The sequence below is a fragment of the Antedon bifida genome, chromosome 6 (assembly GCF_963402885.1).
Source record: "Antedon bifida chromosome 6, ecAntBifi1.1, whole genome shotgun sequence".
Lineage (NCBI taxonomy): Eukaryota > Metazoa > Echinodermata > Crinoidea > Comatulida > Antedonidae > Antedon > Antedon bifida.
The window spans coordinates 23,315,050-23,338,325 of record NC_136231.1 but is presented as its reverse complement, the minus strand read 5'-3'; the positions used below and the strand labels follow the sequence as shown (position 1 = coordinate 23,338,325).

Here is a 23,276-nt window from a genome sequence, read left to right as displayed (position 1 = left end):
AACAAGACATGTGAACACTTGTGTTTGCAACCCCTTGGATAAAATAATATATTTATATAAAGGAGAAAGATAGATATTATAATATTTCTTTTTTATCATACAATACATAGTACCTATTGGTATTATATCTAAAAATACAAAGGCGGCTAACACAGATAGTTCCATATATACAGTACTCTCTTATAAATAGATGTATCTCTCCAATCTACCTAATCTAATAATAGTACTATTAGCATACTACTATACACTTTGTAGACAAGAAGTAAGTTGTATACACCTAGAGGACTTATGGTAGTACAGTCGAACGCCCTCTCACTGGCCCGGTCAACATAATCTATACCTAGATTATTACAGTAATTAAAGTACATTATTACAGAGATTTTTTTTTTTTTTTTGCAGAAATCAAAGTTATGTGTATAGAAAGCAGTACTCGTATTAAAAACTAAGCAGGTTGTACTCTTGAACGCAAACTGGCAGGATATTTTGAATATTTTTTATTGTTGAAATGAATGGAATCCTAACTTCTTTGCAACAACTGGAGACGAAGACATATTATGACCCTTTTATTTAAATTTATTTGAATAGACCTTCATGTAAATTCATTAAAGGCTATATGTTTGTTTTATATTTTAATATGTGATAGTAGAAAATCATTGTGTATAATGAGGACTAATAATCTGATATTCACTTGCATTCTCATCTTTTAAAAATTTTATTTATAATGCTGGTAATGAGTTTAAAATTTAATTATATTGACTAGTTTTGATAATCATTATGTCCTTATAAATTCATTTATATTTCTTTTGTGTAATATAGTTCATATATTATGTATTGAATAAATTGGTAAGGCCCTATACTGTTATTATTTAAGGAAAGTTTATATACACTTATTTTATGCCTACTTAGTATTAATTGTTTATATAAATATTTTGTCTAATTGCCTTGATTAGGCCAATGGCATCAATGTTTTTGTCAACGCAAATTAGCCTAATAATGCCACATTTAAACACATGATTCATTGATTTCTGATATTCTGTACTTGAGTATGCATTACTAAAATAACCAAGTAGTTAATATATTTCATTTGTAATGTATGTATAAACATTAAGTTTTTTTTCACATTTTTAAATTTAAAAATTATTACAATACCTACCTTTCTGATATTGTTACTATTGTATAATATATTTTGAGGCAGCAATAAAAAAAAATTAAAACAATTAATTTGACTTATACTGTACTATGTTAGTTCAGGATATGAAATGTGTGTGGGCATCTGGTGTGTTGGAGGTTGGTGGTGTGAGGTGTATATTTGTCACTTTAAGACCTAAATTAGATGTTTTCTGAAGAAAAAAAGTAAGAGGATACGCTTTCAAACAATTCCAAGAAGATTCACACAAAAATAATTACTTTCCAATAAAATAGTATAACAGTGTATATTACAGTACATTGAATAAACTCGAGCGGAAAAATAACGCACATAAAAAAACACTCATATTCTTGTCGAAAAGTGCCCTCTATAGTTTTCTATTAATTTATTAATAATTATTATTAATTAATGAGTAATATGTATGAACATATTTTTAACATTCAATGCTGGAAACTGGTTCTACTCCAAACAAAGTTTCATACCTCCAAATTTCATCAACGTATTCAAAGCACTTCAATATTAAATATCACATTTAACATAAAAAATTCGGGTTTTGGATAGAATTTTGCTTAAAAACATATACAAAAAACATCGATAAAAAATACTTTTCGTATTCAAAAACAGATGATACTTGGTATAAATGTTCACTATAGGTTGCTCTATTCACAGAAACAAAATTGCATTCATGAACGTTTTTTGTTGGTTGTTTTTTCAAAATAGTTATTAGCTTGAAAAAAATGAGTTGGAATTGTATAGTCTTTCATAAGTGTACATTTTGTAAAAACGTAAATTTAAAAAATCAGTGATATGGCTTGATAGTTATTTTTTTTTTTGCAATATGGATGGAGCAACCTATATTGAACATTTATACCAAGTATCAAATGTTTTTGAATACGAAAAGTATTTTTTATCGATGTTTTTTGTATATGTTTTTAAGCAAAATCAAAAAAATCAAAACCTGGATTTGTAATGTTAAATGTGATATTTATTTAAGTGCTTTGAATACGTTGATGAAATTTGGAGGTATGAAACTTTGTTAGGAGTAGAACCAGTTTCCAGCATTGAATATTAAAAATATGTTCATATTACTCATTAATTAATAATAATTATTAATAAATTAATAGAAAACTAGAGAGGGCACCTTTCGACAAGAAAATGAATGTTTTTTTATGTGCGTTATTTTTCCGCTCGAGTTTATTCAATGTACTGTAATATACACTGTTATACTATTTTATTGGAAAGTAATTATTTTTGTGTGAATCTTCTTGGAGTTGTTTGAAAGCGTATCCTTTTACTTCTTTTCTTCAGAAAACATCTAATTTAGGTCTTAAAGTGACAAATATACACCTCACACCAGATTCTGCCCACACACACTTCATCTCCTGAACTAACATAGTACAGTATAAGTCAAAATAATTGTTTGTTAAAATTTTTTTTTATTGAAAACAATCTGCCTCAAAAAATATCATACAATAGTAACAATATCAGAAAGGTAGGTATTGTAATAATGTTTAAATTTAAAAATGTGAAAAAAAAATGAATGTTTATACATACATTACAAATGAAATATATTAACTACTAGGTTATTTTAGTAATGCATACACAAGTACAGAATATCAGAAATCAATGAATCATGTGTCTAAATGTGGCATTATTAGGCTAATTTGCTTTGAGAAAAACATTGATGCCATTGGCCTATACAAAAAATCAAGGCAATTAGACAAAATATTTATATAAACAATTATACTAATATTGGTAGGCATAAAATAAGTGTATATAAACTTTCCTTAAATAATAACAGTACAGGGCCTTACCAATTTATTTAATACATAATATATGAACTATATTACACAAAAGAAATGTAAATGAATTTATAAGGACATAATTATTATCAAAACTAGTCAATATAATTAAATTTTAAACTCATTACCTTAATCATTAATTTTAAAAAGATGAGAATGCAAGTGAATATCAGATTCTTAGTCCTCATTATACACAATAATTTTCTACTATTAGTATCACATATTAAAATATAAAACAATCATGTAGCCTTTAATGAATTTACATGGAGGTCTATTCAAATAAATTTAAATAAAAGGGTCATAATATGTCTTCGTCTCCAGTTCGTAGAAAATGAAGTTAGGATTCCATTCATTTCAACAATAAAAAATATTCAAAATATCCTGCCAGTTTGCGTTCAAGAGTACAACCTGCTTAGTTTTTAATACGAGTACTGCTTTCTATACACATAACTTTGATTTCTGCAAAAAAAAAAAAATCTCTGTAATAATGTACTTTAATTACTGCAATAATCTAGGTATAGATTATGTTGACCGGGCCAGTGAGAGGGCGTTCGACTGTAGTACCATAAGTCTTCTAGGTGTATACAACTTACTTCTTGTCTACAAAGTGTATAGTAGTATGCTAATAGTACTATTATTAGATTAGGTAGTTGGGAGTAGATTGGAGAGATACATCTATTTATAAGAGAGTACTGTATATATGGAACTATCTGTGTTAGTTGCCTTTGTATTTTTAGTTATACTGTAATACCAATAGGTACTGTGTATTGGGATGCAATTCAACAGTTATGAATAAAAATAGTCCTATGTACTCTGTATGTTGGAGGAAATAAGCATAAGAGCAAGTCTTGACCACAGGGTGTAAGTCAGTCACTATTTTGAATCAGTAGTATGACTTCTTAGGATTTAATTAATTTTAAAATTATCATTGTATGATCGAAAAGAAATATTATAATATCTAACTTTCTCCTTTATATAAATATATTATTTTATCCAAGGGGTTGCAAACACAAGTGTTCACATGTATTGCACCTTTGTCCTGTCTTTATGTTGTCCGTAATGTTACTGCACTAACGGGTGACCGGTAAACGAGCTTCGCTCTTACGGTTATCCATCCATATAAGTTGTTCATCTCTTATGTTCAGAAATTGAAATGGTAAATAAACTGAAACTGAAACTGTGCTTATGTGGTCCAGGTTGACGAGCCAGGAATAATGGTAGTGCCAGTATACCGTGTAGTTTAGCCTCAAGGCAATACCATGTAGCTGGAGTAGCTTGGACAAATACAGTAGAAATTTATGAGACTTGGTGTGTGATGATTCAGTATGATAAATTTGTGCTGTGAAAGACAAAATTGTAGAATTATGAAGAAAATATTGTAAAATATAACAAGGAAATTATACTATAGTATAATTAAGGGGTAACCGTATAATATATAATAAATAATAATAAATGCAATGGCAATTACTTATATTATGTATACATTACAATATTACAAATAAATTCATATATTATTTTATTATGATAAGGAAATCTGTTTTTGAATGAGAAAAAGCCATCCCAACCCAGATTTGAACCCAGCTATCAATAAAGCTATAAAACAAAATAAACCATATTGTAGCCGGACTGGGTAGCGTAGACTTACTTGAGGCCTAGTACAATTAGCTAGAAGGGTACAGGTCAACCCGTACCCATGCCAACTCGCTCGTACCCAAATTTTGGTTTACTTATCCAAAATTTTGGCTTACTCGTACCCATCATGGGCTGACTGCCTAGTAGTAGTAGTAGTAGCCTAGCCTAAGGCAGCAGGCCCGGCCCTAGCCTACTACAACTTAAGTCTAGGACTAGCCTAGTACTAGTAGGCCTAGGCCTACTAGTAGTTAACATCATACATACGCCCTAGAGCCTAGTAGTAGCTACCTAGTACTCTACTAGCTAGGCCTAGGTAGTAGCAGTATTAGTTATTGTAGTAGTATTATTGTATTGTAGTATTAGTTGTAGCTGTCCGGTGGTCCTTGGTCACTTGTCTAACTAGCTACGTCTAGGCTAGATCCCCTAGTAGGCCTAGGCCTAGTACGTAGTAAAGATAATTAGTTATTCTTCAACAGTCACACAATTCAGATTCTGCCGCTGATTGTTAGTGAGCAGGGGGAGGGAGAGAAAGAGTTAGAAGAACTGAAATAACTCGTGACGTATAATAAACATCATACAAAATAATAATATAACTAACGAATCCGTATAATATAATAATGTTGTATGTTATAAAGTAAGGTAAATGCGTTTAATATAATACAATTATATTATAATATAATGTATTTTATTATTAATATAATAGTAAATGTTCATAATATAATGCCAAAACCGAATAATATAATACAAAAAGTCAATAATTTGTTACATTTTTCACATAATATATTAGAAATAGATATAATATAATGCTAAAACCAAGTAATATAATGCAAAACGTATAATTCATTACAATACAATATATAATATAATAAAAAAATGATATAATAATATAATATTTTGAATACTTCAGACAGCTGAGGCTTGCCATAGTTACGTGTATTCGGTGATTTAATTATGTGAATTTTGAATATAACAAGCACGAATGTGCGATACTCGGGGTACAGCTGTAAAGCTGTAATGACGTCATAAGACCGGATGTAACGTCACATACACATCAATAACCTCGCTACCAACTACGGCTATACGGTACCATCTACGAGACGTGATATGGCTGCATCCGGTTTGAAATTAAAAAATCCGACTCTATAGCTTTGAGGACATGTCCCTGTAGTATATTCATGCCAAATCCCAGCTCAATACTACAACGAATAAGGGAGGAGTAGTACTTTATAAATCGCACTTTTTACTCAATAGTGTCCGGATGGAAAGAGAAGAGGAAAAGATGAGAGAGTCCTAGACTCAGGTACCCCGAGTAATAAATCGAGATATACTCTATATCATATTACGTATACAGTATATTTTACAATCAAGTTAAAGAAAAATAGGTTTCGCCAGGGCTCGAACCGGGACCTTCTGCGTGTTAAGTAGACTTGACAACCACTACACTACGAAACCTCTTACACTAAAAATGTGGGTTACAGAAAGTTTTTTAATCCATTTAGATTACAAATAAATATGGTAATAAGCACAAAGCAAAATAAACATGTGTAAAAGTGATAATTACCGATTACTCAAAATAAGTATTTAAAAAAATAATAAAAATAAGATATACTGTGTATAATTATCATATTGCGTATACAGTACTTTTCACCATAAAGTTTTAAAAAAAAAGGTTTCGCCCGGGTTCGAACCAGGTACCTTCTGCGTGTTAAGTAAACGTGATAACCACTACGCTGTAAAATAAACAAACCTTACTAATTGATCTCTAAATATCTTTAATATCGTTTCATGTTATAGACCTACATTAAAACTACGAAAATCAAATTGACGGTGTAATTTAGAAGAGAATTGATTAAACTGATCTACAGGTATATATACTTGAGAAGGTTGTTTTCAAAATAAAATTAAGATTATTTATTTTGCATTTACGTGTTTGCAAATAAAATAGTTAATAGGCTAAGGCTTGTAGATTCTGTAGCAAGAAAGAAGAATACAATATTTAAATAACAAAGAACTGGGAATAAAAAGAAAATTGAATTTCATATATTCTTATTAACTGAATTATTCATGTGTGTCATGTGTCAAGTAACTTTAAAAGCAGAGACATTTTTCTTGGAATATATTCAACAGACATGTGACAATTTACCTTGATGAAGAGTCGTTACTTGTATAATTCTGGTAAACGTGTTGAGCATTTGAGGCATCAGATTTCCTGTTATTCTTATTTAATCTGTGTTTGCTTTAAAATAAGTATACACAATTTAGAATGCTTGTTTTTAATTTTTATTAACTCAGAAAGAGACTGTTTTAACAAACTGAAATGCATCTTAAAAAATATACAAAATACTGAAAAATAAGAATCAGAATTAACAAATATAAACTACATCCTAAGTGCCTAACATATTTTAATTAATTAGAGTTTTAATATGATTGAAACCTATGTAACTTACCATTGAGTTGTTATGATAGTACTTAGAATGCCAATAACTACGCCAACTGCTAAAGACCCACCAATCATGCTAACAGAATATTTGGATGCATCTTCACATTCTGTGTACCTTACTGAAAACAAAATAACTACACATTAAGCAGCGTACAGCAAGCACATTTCAATTTGTTCTAATTCTTATTCTTTAGCTGATACACTGCGTTGATTTTGAGTATGATACAATAAAACAAAGTAAGTAAATAAGTGAAGAAACATTTATTTAGATTATATTAGCATTGTCATAAACAATTTCTGATTATAAATGATAATATCTTACTTCCACAAAGTGTTTTTACAGTTATTGTATTTTCTCCAATTGGTCCTTCACCCCCTTCACCAGGTCTCACAGCAGAAACACCAAAAGTGCATTCTTTATCCCACATCAACCCATTAACAGTGCCTGATAAAGAATCCTGGTATAGCCCTTTATTCCAATCGTCAGTTTGTGGTATAAAAAGTATCCAATAACTGGACCATCTCTATCGTCAGTATTGTTGTCCCATGCTGTCCATTCAATGGTGATAGAGGAGCTTGAAATGCTTAGTATGGTCAAACGTCCATTATATAAAGGTAATCCTTAATATAAAAATATATATCTATATTAACAAGATATAGGCCTGAGCAATTTCAATTATACATAATAAAGAATGTTATATAATTTATATACTTACGAAATATTTCTGTGGTGATATCACTTTCAACAGAATAACCTTTTCTTGAAATTACACATTTGTATGTCGAATCAGCATCAGCTATCACAGCAAATGTATGTGTTATATTCTGACCATCTCTATTTGTATCTATCACTGTTGTAATAATGTTAGTTAACACCATTCGAATAATTAGGCCTACTGCATTACTTATCTTCTACAGTATGGCATGCCGTGCCTACAGAAATTAACAATTATGTACTTACATTTCACGAAGCAAATACATCAAACCGTTCACTAACGATGTTTCAACAAAATGGAATAAGGAAGTACTGTAAAATATTACGACGAGAACAATGGTACAATCAACCAACTTGTTGTTGTTTGGTAAGAACACGTGTTGTACGGTATATTAACGATGCCATTTAACCAAAATTCTTCTTTGTCAAATATATTTTGAATTTAAAAATCTATAGTCTTTTGTTATTCATTTTCTAACTCTCTAAACACTGTACAAATTGTTATCATAACTGCATTGATTACGTAGAGGTTTGTCTCCATGCATAGGTGATACTGATCAAAATCAAGTTCGGATAATTGTTCATTAATATAATACATTTTTTTACAACAAACATAACAGTTACGGAGCTTTGCGACGAGCCCCTAAGAAATAGTTTAATCTATAGTGCGCATGCGGTGACATTTGGATGTACTTCCTGGATCCCTTGACATAGTTTTGACGGATTTTAAATCCTGTTGACAAAAAGGATATGTGATAGATATTATTTCTTAGGTCGGACGATCAGACATTCATAATTATATGAAATAGCAAATACTTTAAGTTCGGTGCCCTTTTAAAACATTAGTAGGCCTATTTCATTCTAAATCAACCCGACGAACCCATTCGCACTTTCTTTATAATAAATGTTAATGAAAAGAAAGGTACATTTTATGTATAGGTTTAATGTGGTGGTAGACCAAGCCAGGAACGACGATAGTAATGACTCGGTAACATACGATTTCCATTAATAATAGAGTAAGAATAGAGTAATAATAGAGTTATAATAGAAAGTAACATTATTATTACTCAATGCTTAATATAAAAAGCTAAAGGTTTGCTTTATTTTTTGATTAACTTTATTTACGAATATAATTTCCAATATTGAATTAAAGTAATGCTATCGATAGAGCATTAAAATGAAATGTACTGCCATCTAGCGTACATGCTGAGAGGACATAAACACAAATGACTCTACATTGTGTTAGTATTCATTAACCAAGATTATTCTTGCATGAACTATAAATAGCACGTGATGTATGTTGCTAAAAGTAGTCCAATGCAATAAAAACGAGTAAAGTAGCGAAATATTCTAATTATATACCCTACTATACATTATATGATTATAAAATAATAGATACACTGTAGCTCTGAAAACATACTTGTTGGAACAATTATTTTGTTGAATATGCCATTTCAAGTAATCGTTTTTTTTTTACTTTGACAAAAAATTGTATTGGAAAACGAACAACCATATCCATTTTGTTTTTCTTTTTAACTTTAAACTACCAAATGTCATATTCAAATTTTGATTTTATTCAACATTATTTTCCATCCTTTATTATTACCAAATCAATATTCAATTAATATCTCTTTAAGACTAACTTCTTAATGGCAATACCATGTACTATGTTTTCAGTGGTTGTGAACAGTTATACATGTTTCGTTCGTATATAATTGTAAATCTAATGTAATAATGTGCATTTATCGTAAATCTACAGTAGACTCAAATGAATCGGAATTAATTTCCCATTAACAATTAATAATAATAATATACATAATATAATGCATATAAAAATTACAGGAATATATTTAATATAATACTGTACACAATATAATATATTGATAGGTTATTAGTAATAAGTAAGGCTAGAAAAGAATATAAAATTGTTCATACACAAATGAAATAATCACAATACTAAAAAATATATTTGTTTATCGAAGCCTATAACTTCCAAAGCTGTATATATTTTATAATTCAATAATAATGAAAAAGATTTGAAAGTGACGTAATGCATTTTGACAAATTATCAAGTGATCCCGAACAAATAAAAGCCGAATTTGCAAGGACAGACATTTATGATGTCGATTTTGATTTACACATTTGACCGTATTTGTTTTTTTTCTGTTTTCAGGATATCCGATAATAAACTAATTTACATAAGCAGATTCCTCAGGTAATGCAACACCTTCTTGATTTGGGTGAAAATCGCTGAAAATGAAATAAAAGGCAAAATATACAAATTTGATTCAAGATTCAAGAAATTTTATTTGTCCATAAAAATGGAAATTCTCTTTGCTTGGTAGATTAAAACAACAATATTGCAAAAATATTGCAACAATTTAAAACGTGCAGTATTATAACAGATTAAAAATACAAGATAAAAAGTTAAAAATACTGTTAAAAATGTAAAACTATTTAAAAATTGCATTATCGTCTTATATTAGAATTAAAAATATGAATGCTATTTACAACGAAGGATTTTCTAGTTCTACAAAGATTTGCTCTTGAACACACAATATCATAAAATAATACTAAACAAATTAGAAACTAACTTAATGTGAAATTTCATTGTGTATTTAAAAACATTTCTCACGGCCTAGCAATATACATATCAGATTAATAAAATAAATTATTATGTTGTACTTACCAGGTTGAATATTCTGCATTGTTACCCTCATTTGCATAATCCTGGTAAACGTGTAGCTCATTTGTCTCGTTCTCATTAGATTTACTCACAATCTTAACTGATGGTTTGCTTTTTTTTAAAATAAATAAATAAATAAACATAAGAAATCAGAACATTATATTAGTATGAATTCTTATAATATTCAACGAACCACAAAACAATTACGGTGCAATCACAAAAACTAATTAAATACAGTGATAGATAACTATTGACAAATATTGGTGTAGTAGCTATTGTCATCATTATAAAAAAGTACAGCTTTGTTTATTGAAAACGTCATTCAATTAGATTATATAGCAATGAATAGCACAAAAAACAGAAAAAAAAAATAAGAGAATAAGTTAATTTTATCAATAACTTTAAATTAACATTATATTTTTTCTAGAGTCTACAGTTTCTGAATGTACACACATTACTAAAGAAGCATTTCAGATTGGCAAGTAGACTTATTCATTATGTTATATGTAACAATAAGAAGTAAAACATGTTTATGTTTGGATTTTGTAATAGTAGATTAATATAGAAATGTATACTACCTTGAAGAAGAACCGTTACTTGCATAATTCATGTACACATATTGAGCATTCGAGGAATCATCGTTAGACTTACTCATATTCTTCCGCCATCTTTGTTTGCTTTAAACAAGCACAAAGTAATACAGTTAATTCATTTTTGTTTAATGCCATTTTAGTGAAGACCTTGACAGCCCATCGACAATACCCAAATAAGAAGAATAAAACAACAATCCGCCAATAAGTATGCCAACCACTAATTACTAGACTCTGTATATAATAAACCCTGTGTGCAAGATAATTTCAGCAACTTTAGTTAGTTTTTAAATAAGTTCCGACATAAAGAAGTATAACATAATATTTTAATAACTTACCCCTGTGCTACTATAACAGTGCATAAGACACCAATAAAAACGCCTGCTATCAAAGTTCCAGCAATTATGCTTCCATAATTGCATGCATTTCCCTCTGAAACGAATCAGCATTTTAGAAGTAAAATATACATCGTTTGATCGTTTTAATGAATAATATTATAGTGTAATCATTAATTGCTGCTGGATTAGATATAATTGAAGGTATTTAGATAGACGGTAAGTAATCAACATTATGACCTACTTCCGCAAATCGTTTTTGCTGTGACTGTTTCTTTTCCAACTGGTCCTTCACCTCCTTCTCCAGGTCTAACAGCTGAAACACTAAAAATGTATTCTGTATCCCATAGCAACCCATTAACAGTGCCTGATAAAGAATTCTCGTATAATGTCTTCTTCCAATTAGTCATATTTATCTGTGTGTGGTATAAAAAGTATCCAACAACTGGACCATCTCCATCATCAGTATTGTTATTCCATGCTGTCCATTCAATGGTGATAGAGGAGCTTGTAATGCTTAGTATGGTCAAACTTCCATTATATAAAGGTAATCCTTAATATAAAAATAATCATATATTACCAAAATACAAGCAATTTCAATTATACATAATAAAGAATATTATATAATGTATATACTTACGAAATATTTCTGTGATGATATTACTTTCAACAAAGTAACCTTTTCGTGAAATTACACATGTGTATGTCGAATCAACATCAGCTATCACAGCAAATGTATGTTTTATATTCTGACCATCTCTATTTGTATCTATCACTGTTGTAATGTTCTCAGTTACGTCATTATTTGTCACTATAATCATTGTTTGAACATCGTATGCATCATTCTGATAAACCGAACAGGATGTAGTTGTCCGTTGCCCATTATTTACAGATGCAAATGTGGTATTAAGGATTCCTGTGGAATAAACATGCAATGATTATTTAAATTAATATACTAGATTTTAGAATTGCTGTTCTTCTTCTTCCTAGTATTTTCGGTTGATACACTTCAACAATCCTCTGGAGAACATCAGTTGTATTATTATATTCATACACAAATGAAACTTTTATGCATTATTCAAAATGTTATTATTCTTAGCTCACTGCTTGGTTATTCCTTTATTACTCGCTTAACAAATACAAAACAGTTACATTTGACCAATAGATAAGGGAAAAAAAGATTACAACAAATTACGCAACAACATGTCACCACATCATCTGAATAAACATTTTCTCATTTATTATCTATTGTTTCTAGAAAATGTTAACTGTATTTTGTTTTTATTTGAGAAATAAAATTGATTGATTGATTGACCGATATAACTCAATATTTCTTTATTTGAATTTATATATCATTCTAACTAATAAAAGGTTGAATACAAATTACTTTATTTGGTTAATTTAACCAAACAAATCATTTAATATTGACTTACCATTTTCACAATCAGGTTCAAGCCAATAAGAAAAACATTCTATACATTTACCAGTCACTCTGTGACATTCACATGGTTTATTGCATTCAATATCACAGTTTTCTCCGTAAAATCCAGATTGACATTCTACAAAATACAAATGTAACAAAGTTCGTTTCATGTCAGCCGATGCTGTATTACCAAATATCCCTATGATACCGAGAATCGGGTATTGCTATATGCATCAGCGTTATGCTCCGAGAAAAGCCATATATTAAATATGGGTCAAGATTTCAAATTTATTTAACACATCTCAATTTTTTTTAAATTAACCTAGTATTCTTTTACCGTCTAAATTAGGATATGTTAGTACATTTGTCATAATCTTACTTTGACAGTTAGATCCCGTCCATGGAAATGCACAAGATGAGTTAGTGCATTTTCCAGTATATCGATCACAACCACCTTGTGTACAATGACACGTTTGAGCACAGTCTGCACCAAATGTACCAGGTGAACATCCTGTAAAATAATTTAAAATCATCAATGAATCGATTTAAAAAAAATTTATAAATACTTTTAATACTATAAAAATGCAAACATGTTGAATGTTAAACTGCAGTGTAATGAAAACGGCACGAAGTATAACATTGATATAGGCCAATATTATTTTTTTAAATCGCAACTAGGCCTATAACAAAAATGGATTTGTGTTTTGTTTACATTATTTTATAACAATTGTCTTACCTATATTGCATTTTATTCCTTTGTAACCAGTAACACAGCTACATCCATATGGATCAGGTAAGCAGAACTGATAGTATCTACATGCATATTTAGTGTTCCATGAGGTACAGCGATTTTCACAATTCCAACCATGTCTATTGAAATTGCATTCTACGAAACCAGAAACAAAGTGATAGAGCAAAAGTTTTCGTTCGTTCTAATCTAAAACAATCTAAAATAAGATCCTGAAAATGAGCGTTTTTGTTGTATTTTAAATACCATTTGATATCAATATACTTCAATATAAACAAACAATAAATAAGTATTCAGGTTTACAGCTTCTTCGTGCATTAAAAAAAAATGTAATTTATGTATTGATATTGTTCTCCTCACCAGTTTCACACGTGGGTCCCTTAAATCCAGGTGCACAGATACATGATCCTGTTTTGTCATCACATACACCTCCATTATAGCAGTATTCACAGTCACCAGTGCAGTCAGGTGGACCCCATTTGTGACGTGGACAGGCTATGAAAAGTACATAATTATTATAATACTATTTTATTATATTTAATTTATACTTTATATAAACCGTTTCTATCGTCCCGACACCTCACTGTAAATCCATTAAGTCAAAATATATAGCTTCCTATTTATTAATAAAATCGTTATAAGTAGCTTATTCTAACCGCTTTTTGTATCTATTTGCAAACTTCCAGTTTTAGGTTCAAAGATACATAAGTCTTAATGATTAAATGAAAAGGCGAATTACTGAAAAAAATTAACTGAAAATGCTGTGCAAAATGTTGTAATAATATATATAATAAACTTCATCATATATTTATTTTGTTTTTTCTATATTATTTTACCTCTTACAATCAACTTGATAAACGCGTGTCTAAGATCTGTCCTGTTACCATCCTCATACATCTCGTAAACCCCAGCATCACTTGTCTCTACTGGGTCAAAGGTCATTTTCTTTTCTGTTCCAATATTGAATGGAGTAGAGCCATCCTTCCTCCACGACAACTGACTGCTGTTCAAACGTGTGATGAATCTAATTGTGACGTCATCACCCACATTTACAGTGATTGTGTTTTTAGAATTTTTAGGCGTTATTAAGGCTGTTTCGAAAACAAGACATTATATTTCATAATTAAAAGACGTTTACTATATAATTTCAATATAAAATTTAATGACAAAAAGAGAGATCGACGTTTCGGTACCATCATAGAACCATTTTCAAGATCAAGTGAATACAAAACAATAATAATTATGTGCACTAAGCACCAAAGTTGGTGACAGGAAATGCTAATTGAGGGCTAATTAAGTAATTAGCTCCTCCTACTGAGTTAGATAAACAATTTAGCTTTGATGGAATCCGATTGTTTATTGAGTGTAGGTTTTATCTCTTTGATCCACAACATCTCCTTAATTAGGCAATCAAACTTATTGTTACATTTAGATAAGACTCTAAAGTATTCCGAGATATCACCAGTTATGCCATGTTGTTTTAGGTGATCGCCTATAATACTTTTGTTATGTTCATTAATGCGTTTGTAAAGGTGTCGGCAAGTGTAACCGACATAGTTTGTATCACACAAACCACATTGAAATTTGTACACAACGCATTGTGAATTAATGATTCTGGGTTTCATTTCTTTAGGTTTTAAGGTGTCACCTATCTTACGACTAGTAAATACTGGTAAAATATCATTTTCAATCTTCGCACTAAGTTGTTTAAGTTGTTAAGCAACAGGGAAAATGCCGCAGTTCTATCGTAACATCTAAATGTAACAATAAGTTTGATTGCCTAATTAAGGAGATGTTGTGGATCAAAGAGATAAAACCTACACTCAATAAACAATCGGATTCCATCAAAGCTAAATTGTTTATCTAACTCAGTAGGAGGAGCTAATTACTTAATTAGCCCTCAATTAGCATTTCCTGTCACCAACTTTGGTGCTTAGTGCACATAATTATTATTGTTTTGTATTCACTTGATCTTGAAAATGGTTCTATGATGGTACCGAAACGTCGATCTCTCTTTTTGTCATTAAATTTTATATTGAAATTATATTTCATATGAAAAAAATAATCAGAAAAATAAATTAGATTGTTTAAGGATCATGCTCTTTTCCGTTTTTAAATGGTAGAACCATCTTTTATATACTACTGTTTAAATCAGTATTAAAACCTAATTGTGACGTCATCTCCAATATTCACAGTTGCTGTGTTTTTAGAATTTACAGGTGTTAGGGCTGTTTTGAAAAAAAGGACAAAGTTAGCCTACTAAGGTAGGGTAGGACTACAAGGTATTTTAAAATATAATTCATTTATCAGTGGAAAATTATTTCCATTTATTGTTATTTGCATATACAATTATTGTATATGCAAATTTGCAATTTTTACATAGAAAGTATGTTTTCTCTGAGATAGATATACGAAACATTTTTTCGGATCGTCTTCTGAAAAAGGCAGTGGCTATCAAAGATGATCAATTTCATCCGGCCTCTAGTATGTTCCAGTTGATGCGCAGCGGTCGGCGATTTCGTTCTATTAAGGCCAATAAGACACGATTTACAAATAGTTTCTATCCAGGAGCCTTAAACACCATGTAGACACTTTTTGTAATGTTTTTGTTTTGAGTTCGTGTTGTGTCCGTTGGATATTGTGCTCCGCCAACAGAGCAAACAGAATTTCTATGTTTTTTCTTAAAACAAATGACAATAAATGATACTTGACTTGACTTGAAAAATAGATAAATAAAAAACAATTACAAAGTGTTAGGCTTACGCTGTCCATAGAGGTTCTACCACCTCACAATACATACAAATCAAATAGGCTTATCAATCGAAAGGCTGGTAAAAAGTACATGTTTTCAGTGATTGAAGATTAAATTACATTTACAATAAAAAATCAGACAAGCACTCTCAGAAACTAATCGAAAATACAAACATACAAAGCGCGTAACAAAGCTAATAACAATACAATAGAACAACATAGAAAAGTAAATCAAAACGTAGCAAGTACGTTTTTCGTTTTTCAATAGCAAGTATCAAGCAAAGACTAAATGATCATAAATTGCCTTACCATCATCTCTTATTCTTGTAGTTTGAACGACTGTAGTGACACCATTGTTGACTATCTTGCAATAATAAACTCCCATCCCAACAACAGGTGTTGCATAGCTACGTTCATCACGCGTCACGTTCCAAGATGTTTCATCTAAACTGTCATCATTGGCTACTACAAATGATCTACCGTAACTCAGACTATAACCAGTATAGCCAGTAGGAGTATAACATTGGTATTGGGAATCATTGTTGTGTTTTGGACGTATATTCAAAACTGTAATATATCTATCATTTCCTGAAAAGAAATATATGTAGGCATAATTTAGTAGGCCTGGTAAACTTATCTTATTATGTATCGATCGGAAACAAAAACATTACATATCAGTGACATTATGAACTATTTTTAGGCCTAAATTGTGTGATTTGTGAACTAGAAAAAAAATGTGTACGAAAATGATTTAATAGACTATTTTGTTTGTTTTTTTTCTTTCTGAGTCTTTGATTATGATACAAACTTACATAGTTTGTTGTTTTCATTAAGAAAAGTAATAGTTGTTTTTATCGGTCATCAAATTTAAAGATCAAATTACTGATCACCTGTGGCCGTGTTCACCAATCACACTCAAGTGAGATATTTCTCTTAAATATTAGGTATTTCACATAACTCAATAAATATTTATGTATTTCCCTTAAATTATATTCACTTATATAGGAGAGAGGTGTATCCCTTAGCCTACTAAAGCGTGGTTCCAACTAGCGACGCAACGCAAGGACGTAACGCAACGCAAGTGAATTGACCAATCACAAGCGATGGCTTATTCGCTTGTGATTGCTAACTGTCTATAACTTCGCTTGTCATTGGTTAAAACGCTTGCGTTGCGTTTACGTCCTTGCGTTACGTTCTAGTGGGAACCAAGCTTTAGTGTGAATGGTGAATACGGCCACTGATTTCATCACACTAACTTTAAGACAATATGCCTTTTTAATTTTTATTTGTTTTTTAATGTAACTTTATAATCTATTTTATATTTAGTTTATGTATTGTTTTTATGTCATTTAAACTAATCTTCTAACTTTGATTATAAATTATTGTTGTGTTAACAAGAGCAGTTAACTGAATTGAACTTGATGACATTCTGAATCAATATTATTATTATAAGAAATTTATTTAGGAATTAAATAAATGATTTATTTAAAATTTCATCTTAATTGGAAATATTAATTAAAATATTACCCAGACATAAAACGGCTCCTTGAAGTAAAATTAAAACTGTTACAAAACTCATATTTTCTATATAAAAAAAAGTATACATGTTAATTACTATAAATCATTTCATGACCACATAATTTTTTTCTCTGATCTCAGTTTTTATTTTAAGCAATCTGGGATTATCTGCTAATTGTTAAAATCGCTATAGGCCTTACATTTGACAACCTTAATTACATTAATAATGAATAACTTATTATTCTTATGAAAATACATCTTTGAGTTACTGGCCTACAGCGTTATTGGTTTGTGCAGACGTTCTACTTTGATACATGTTAATAAAGTGGCCAGCTACAAATACGATTTTTGCATTGTCATTAATGTCTAGTGTTTATAATATAATATAGGAAAATGGCATCGTTCTTGACGAATATAATTGCAACACTGTATGTAATTGTTTAGGAGGTAATACTTTTAACTATCATTTGAATATGTCTACTGTATTCTACAGTGTATTATGTCGTACGTCCCTATAGAAAATACCAACACAAATATTTACTACTTACATTTATGATTTTACGAAGCAAATACATCAAACCGTTCATTTACTATGTTCTAACAAAATGGAATAAGGAAGTACTCGCAAATATTACGACGAGAAGAAGAATGGAACAACTCAACCAACGTTTTGGTTTGGTAAGAACTTGTTTATTAAAGATACCAACACTTTTCTTTATAAAATACGTTTTATAAAAACAAACTGCGGTCTTTTGTGACTTAAGCTTTATTTACTTTATTTTACCACTCTCTGTTCGCAAATACTGTAACTTCTTTAACAATCGTTAAACCAGCTTTGGATCTAGCATCAACAAATAGGTCTGGTTTTATATTATTTATTATTTTATCTTAACTGATAAGCAACAATGAAAAACTGTAAACTCCTCTATTATTTTAAACAGGTTTCAAAATGCAAAGCGACATTGGTTTAATTTTTAAAATAAATTCCATTTTATTACATCATTTTCTACTTTCGATCTAAATCGGATGCAAAAGGAAGTAGGCCTATCGTAGGCCTACTTTTAATTACATATATCATGGAGTTTGTCTTGTCCGTGCATGGGTGATGCTCATCAAACACAAATAGTGGAATACATTATTTCGTGCCGCGGCTTTAGCCAGCTATGTCCCAGGAGGACATACTCATTAAGAAGCTTTTTCATCGCGGTAGCTATATTTCTAAGGCCGACAGTTTTGCGAATTTGTAAACTCGACTATAATTTATAGGTCCCAGCTGCTGGACCCATAAAACGTCTGGGAAAAGAGGGTACTCTATGAGGGCTCACGGTTGAACGATTTTAGATTCTCGCCCTTTGATTGGTTGCATGAATCAACAGATTGTGGAGGAAATGTGTTGTCTCTAGAGGGTATTCAGTTGCATGCCTACAGGTTGAAAATTGTGTATTTATAGTATACAATTAACCAAGGAGTTATAAAATGTTATTATAAAATGTATTTTTGCGATTAAAGGACATCTTTTTAATAATTAATCATTTAATATATCTGAAGAAAGAACAATTGATTAATTTTAAAATGTCGAGCGGCGATTTTTTTAAGAAAAATTTCTTGTTTAATAATAAAACAAGCACGAATGTGCGATACTCGGGGTACAGCAAAAGGGGTCCTCCTAAATACCAAGACCTACCAAGACCTACCAAGAACTACCAAGACCTACCAAGACCTGTCAATTTAAAGTGTTAATTTAAGGAAATATGATATATATAGACTTCTAATAGCATTTCCAACAATAAAACCTAAATTTTAGCGCTTTATAGACACCAAAAATGTTAAATAATCGACAAGCTTCGCGTTCGCGAAACGAACTGAGTTGATGCATACATTGCGTCACAAATGTCCGTATTGCGTCAACTAGTATGACCTACCAAGAACTACCAAGACCTGTCAATTTAAAGTGTTATTTTAACGAAATATAATATATATAGACTTCTAATAGCTTTTCAAACAATAAAACCTCAATTGTAGCGTGATATAGACACCAAAAATGTTAAATGTAGGCCTACGACCCAGTAGGCCTATGACAGGAGAACTGCGTCGAGTGTCAGTGAGCCATACTAGTTGACGCAATACGGACATTTGTGACGCAATGTATGCATCAACAACTCAGTTCATTTCACAAAGCTTGTCGATTATTGTCATTTTCGTAACATTTTTGGTGTCTATATCGCGCTGAAATTGAGGTTTAATTGTTGGAAATGCTATTAGAAGTCTATATATATCATATTTCGTTAAAATAACACTTTAAATTGACAGGTCTTGGTAGTTCTCTGTAGGTCATACTAGTTGACGCAATACGGACATTTGTGACGCAATGTATGCATCAACTCAGTTCGTTTCGCGAACGCGAAGCTTGTCGATTATTTAACATTTTTGGTGTCTATATCGCGCTAAAATTAAGGTTTTATTGTTGGAAATGCTATTAGAAGTCTATATATATCATATTTCCTTAAATTAACACTTTAAATTGACAGGTCTTGGTAGTTCTTGGTAGGTCTTGGTAGTTCTTGGTAGGTCTTGGTATTTAGGAGGACCCAGCAAAAGAAGCTGTAATGACGTCATAAGACGGGATAATGCACATACACATCAATAACCTCGCTACCAAAATACGGCTATATTCCGAAAAGTAACCGGAAATGGCATAATTACGGTAAATTATAAAATCTCAAAGTAATTCTTTGCTATTTCCGGGAGTGGAAGTGACGTCACAATATCATAAATAGGTTTTACTGTATATATTCTCCAAGTCAAGACCTTTAAAATGACAACAAAAACGGCTATATTACGACGAAAATTGTTTGGCACCAAGGTACCATCTTCGAGACGTCATATGGCTGGCTCTATAGCTTTGAGGACATGTCCCTGTAGTATAGGCCTACCCATGCCAAATCCCAGCTTAATACTACTACAAGGGAGGAGTAGTACTAAGTACTGACTAGGACGTCATAATTCTGCATCCGGTTGAAGTACGAAAATGTTCTCTATATAGCTTTGTTCACCTATTACCCTAGTATATGCATGCCATGTTTCAGACGACGCGTAAAGAACTAGTAGTTGGCTCAATAGTGTCCAGATGGAAGAGGAGGAAGAGGAGAAGATGAGCGAGTCATAGACTCGGGTACCCCGAGTAAAAATAAACAACAGTACGGAGCTTTCGATTTGGTACAAACCTAAAACTAGGTCGTCATGTTTAATCAATAGTGCGCATGCGCAATAGTAAATGTAATTTCCTCATCGGCATAGTTCTGGAGGATTCTAGGTCCAGTCGACGACCAGCAAGATATGCGTAAAGGTAGGAGGTACTATTTCCTAGGTCGTTCCTAACCGAAAAGTTCATATCAAACGAACTGTTATTTGACCACAAATGTAAAGAAAAAAATATGTTTACCGGAAAAGGAAAAAACAAATTTATACAATTTTTTTTTGGCAAAAACTCCAACTACAGTAAGCTATCCCTTACAAAAATGTTCTATAGAATTCTATAAAAAAAAATTCTATAGAAGATCTATAGAATTTTCTATAGATTTTCTATAAAGTTTTTTATAGAAACAATCTATAGAAATTCTATGGAAACTCTATGAAAACTCTATGGAAATTCTATAGATATTTCTATGGAAACTCTATGAAAATTCTATGAAAACTCTATGGAAACTCTATAAAAATTCTATGGAAACTCTATAAAAATTCTATGGAAACTCTATAAAAATTCTATGGAAACTCTATAAAAATTCTATAGAATTTCTATGGAAACTCTATAAAAATTCTATGGAAACTCTATAAAAATTCTACGGAAACTCTATAAAAATTCTATGGAAACTCTATAAAAATTCTATGGAAACTATAGAAATTCTATGGAAATTCTATAGAAATTCTTTGGAAACTCTATAGAGATTCTATAGAAACTCTGTAAAAATTATAATAGGTCTATAGAAACTCTATAGAAATTATATAAAGCTCTATAGAAATTCTATGGAGACTCTAAAGAAATTCTATAGAAACTCTGTAAAAACTATAATAGGTCTATAGAAACTTTATAGAAATTATATAAAGCTCCATAGAAACTCTATAGAAATTATATAGAGCTGTATACAAATTCTATAACATTTTCTATAGAACTTCCATGAAAAAGTTTCACTTTTCTATAGAAACCCAACAACTTTCTATAGAAAATGAGTAGCCAAACAATGTTTATTTTCTATGGGTGGTTGAGATCTTCAGCTTGAAATAAATACAAGTCCGCTATTAGACCTTCTTTCATGCGACAGCAAATCGTTTGTTAGGCATAGGCGAAAAGAGTACTGTAATAAAATCTAAAGTCAATTTTTCATCTGTTTCAGTGCGTACTGCAATTTATTGAAATATCAATAAAATATTTAGGATAACAATATAAAAACGAAATTACACATATATACATACACATAAAAATATACTATTATACACTATTAAATATTGTTTTTGCAGTTGAATAACTAGTAGTTGGTTCGGTGTCTTTTATATATTCTGGATTGTTTTGGTTGTACCTTGTGGGAAATAGGGATAATATCACTTTAAAAAGATCAAGGTTTTGGATAAATTAAATAACTAATTTAGAATTAAAAATATAAAACTAATAATTACACATCAGCATACACTTTACCGGTCAGTTATGAGTTGGAGTAATGAATAAAAGAATTAATAACAAGGTGCAACAAAATATACAAAACATAAAAACTATTCAGTATCTTCTTCCTGCTGTGGCTCCTGTGCGCTAACCTTCTGTGTTTTGTTCATCTCTTTTACTTTGTTGGCCAATGACTGTCGCAGCAAAAAAACAGCTTTACAGTATAATCTGGTAAAGAGATGGCGAGATCTATAAAACAATAGAATAATGACAGAATTGTTTATATCATGATATTATAGGCTTAAAACTTGTTGTTTTTATTTAAGCAATGAAGTAGGTCTTTTCTTTTGAAGGCACAAAACGAATTAAATTCTTAATTAGCTAGGCCTAGCTTCCCTAACCAATCCCAAGTCACCATATGTAGGCCTAGTAGTAGTAGGCCTTACTTTAGCTGGCTTGTTGGCCTGATTCTCATAGGCCTACTACTATTTAGGCCAAAAAGCATAGATTCTTATATTATGTAACTCATATATGGTATGTGTAAGCTAGGTTAATAATACAATACTAATTAACCAACCTTTGGCTAAGACTGTACATGATTCAAAGTATTCATCTTTCTTCAAATAAAATTAGAGGCTAGCTTGCTTGGCTGCTACACAATTAAAATCCTCCCGCCGATTTTCTTCTTGCAGTTGCACCAAGCTATCCCATGAGGCACTGCATGCACGGACCAATCCATTATGGCTTGGAGTAGTGTTTGTTAAAACCAGGGAGGTGTTAATTAACGACTCCCGTTAATTAACGACTCCCATTAATTAAACAATGAAAAATGATA

General features: G+C 30.7%; 2 protein-coding genes across 2 annotated transcripts in view; both read right to left on the bottom strand.

The window, feature by feature from the left end:
• Positions 1-6,373: 6,373 nt before the first annotated feature.
• LOC144845894 (uncharacterized) lies at positions 6,374-7,876 on the bottom strand. Its single transcript, XM_078703399.1, has 5 exons — positions 7,738-7,876; positions 7,344-7,642; positions 7,029-7,140; positions 6,725-6,817; positions 6,374-6,550 (listed from the first exon to the last, which is right to left on the bottom strand). Exons 2-5 carry the CDS (start codon positions 7,447-7,449, stop codon positions 6,535-6,537), a joined length of 327 nt encoding a protein of 108 aa, XP_078559525.1. The 5' UTR covers positions 7,450-7,642; positions 7,738-7,876; the 3' UTR covers positions 6,374-6,534.
• A 696-nt stretch (positions 7,877-8,572) lies between these two features.
• The window catches only part of LOC144845889 (angiopoietin-1 receptor-like), a 38,504-nt gene continuing 23,800 nt past the window's right edge, over positions 8,573-23,276 (bottom strand). Inside the window, exons 8-14 of the mRNA XM_078703390.1 lie at positions 12,781-12,906; positions 11,988-12,263; positions 11,592-11,900; positions 11,351-11,444; positions 11,001-11,099; positions 10,426-10,533; positions 8,573-9,986 (exon numbers count right to left, since the gene is read on the bottom strand). Of these exons, the coding sequence (XP_078559516.1) occupies positions 9,926-9,986; positions 10,426-10,533; positions 11,001-11,099; positions 11,351-11,444; positions 11,592-11,900; positions 11,988-12,263; positions 12,781-12,906 (1,073 nt within the window). The 3' untranslated portion in view covers positions 8,573-9,925. The remainder of the gene's footprint in view (positions 9,987-10,425; positions 10,534-11,000; positions 11,100-11,350; positions 11,445-11,591; positions 11,901-11,987; positions 12,264-12,780; positions 12,907-23,276) is intronic.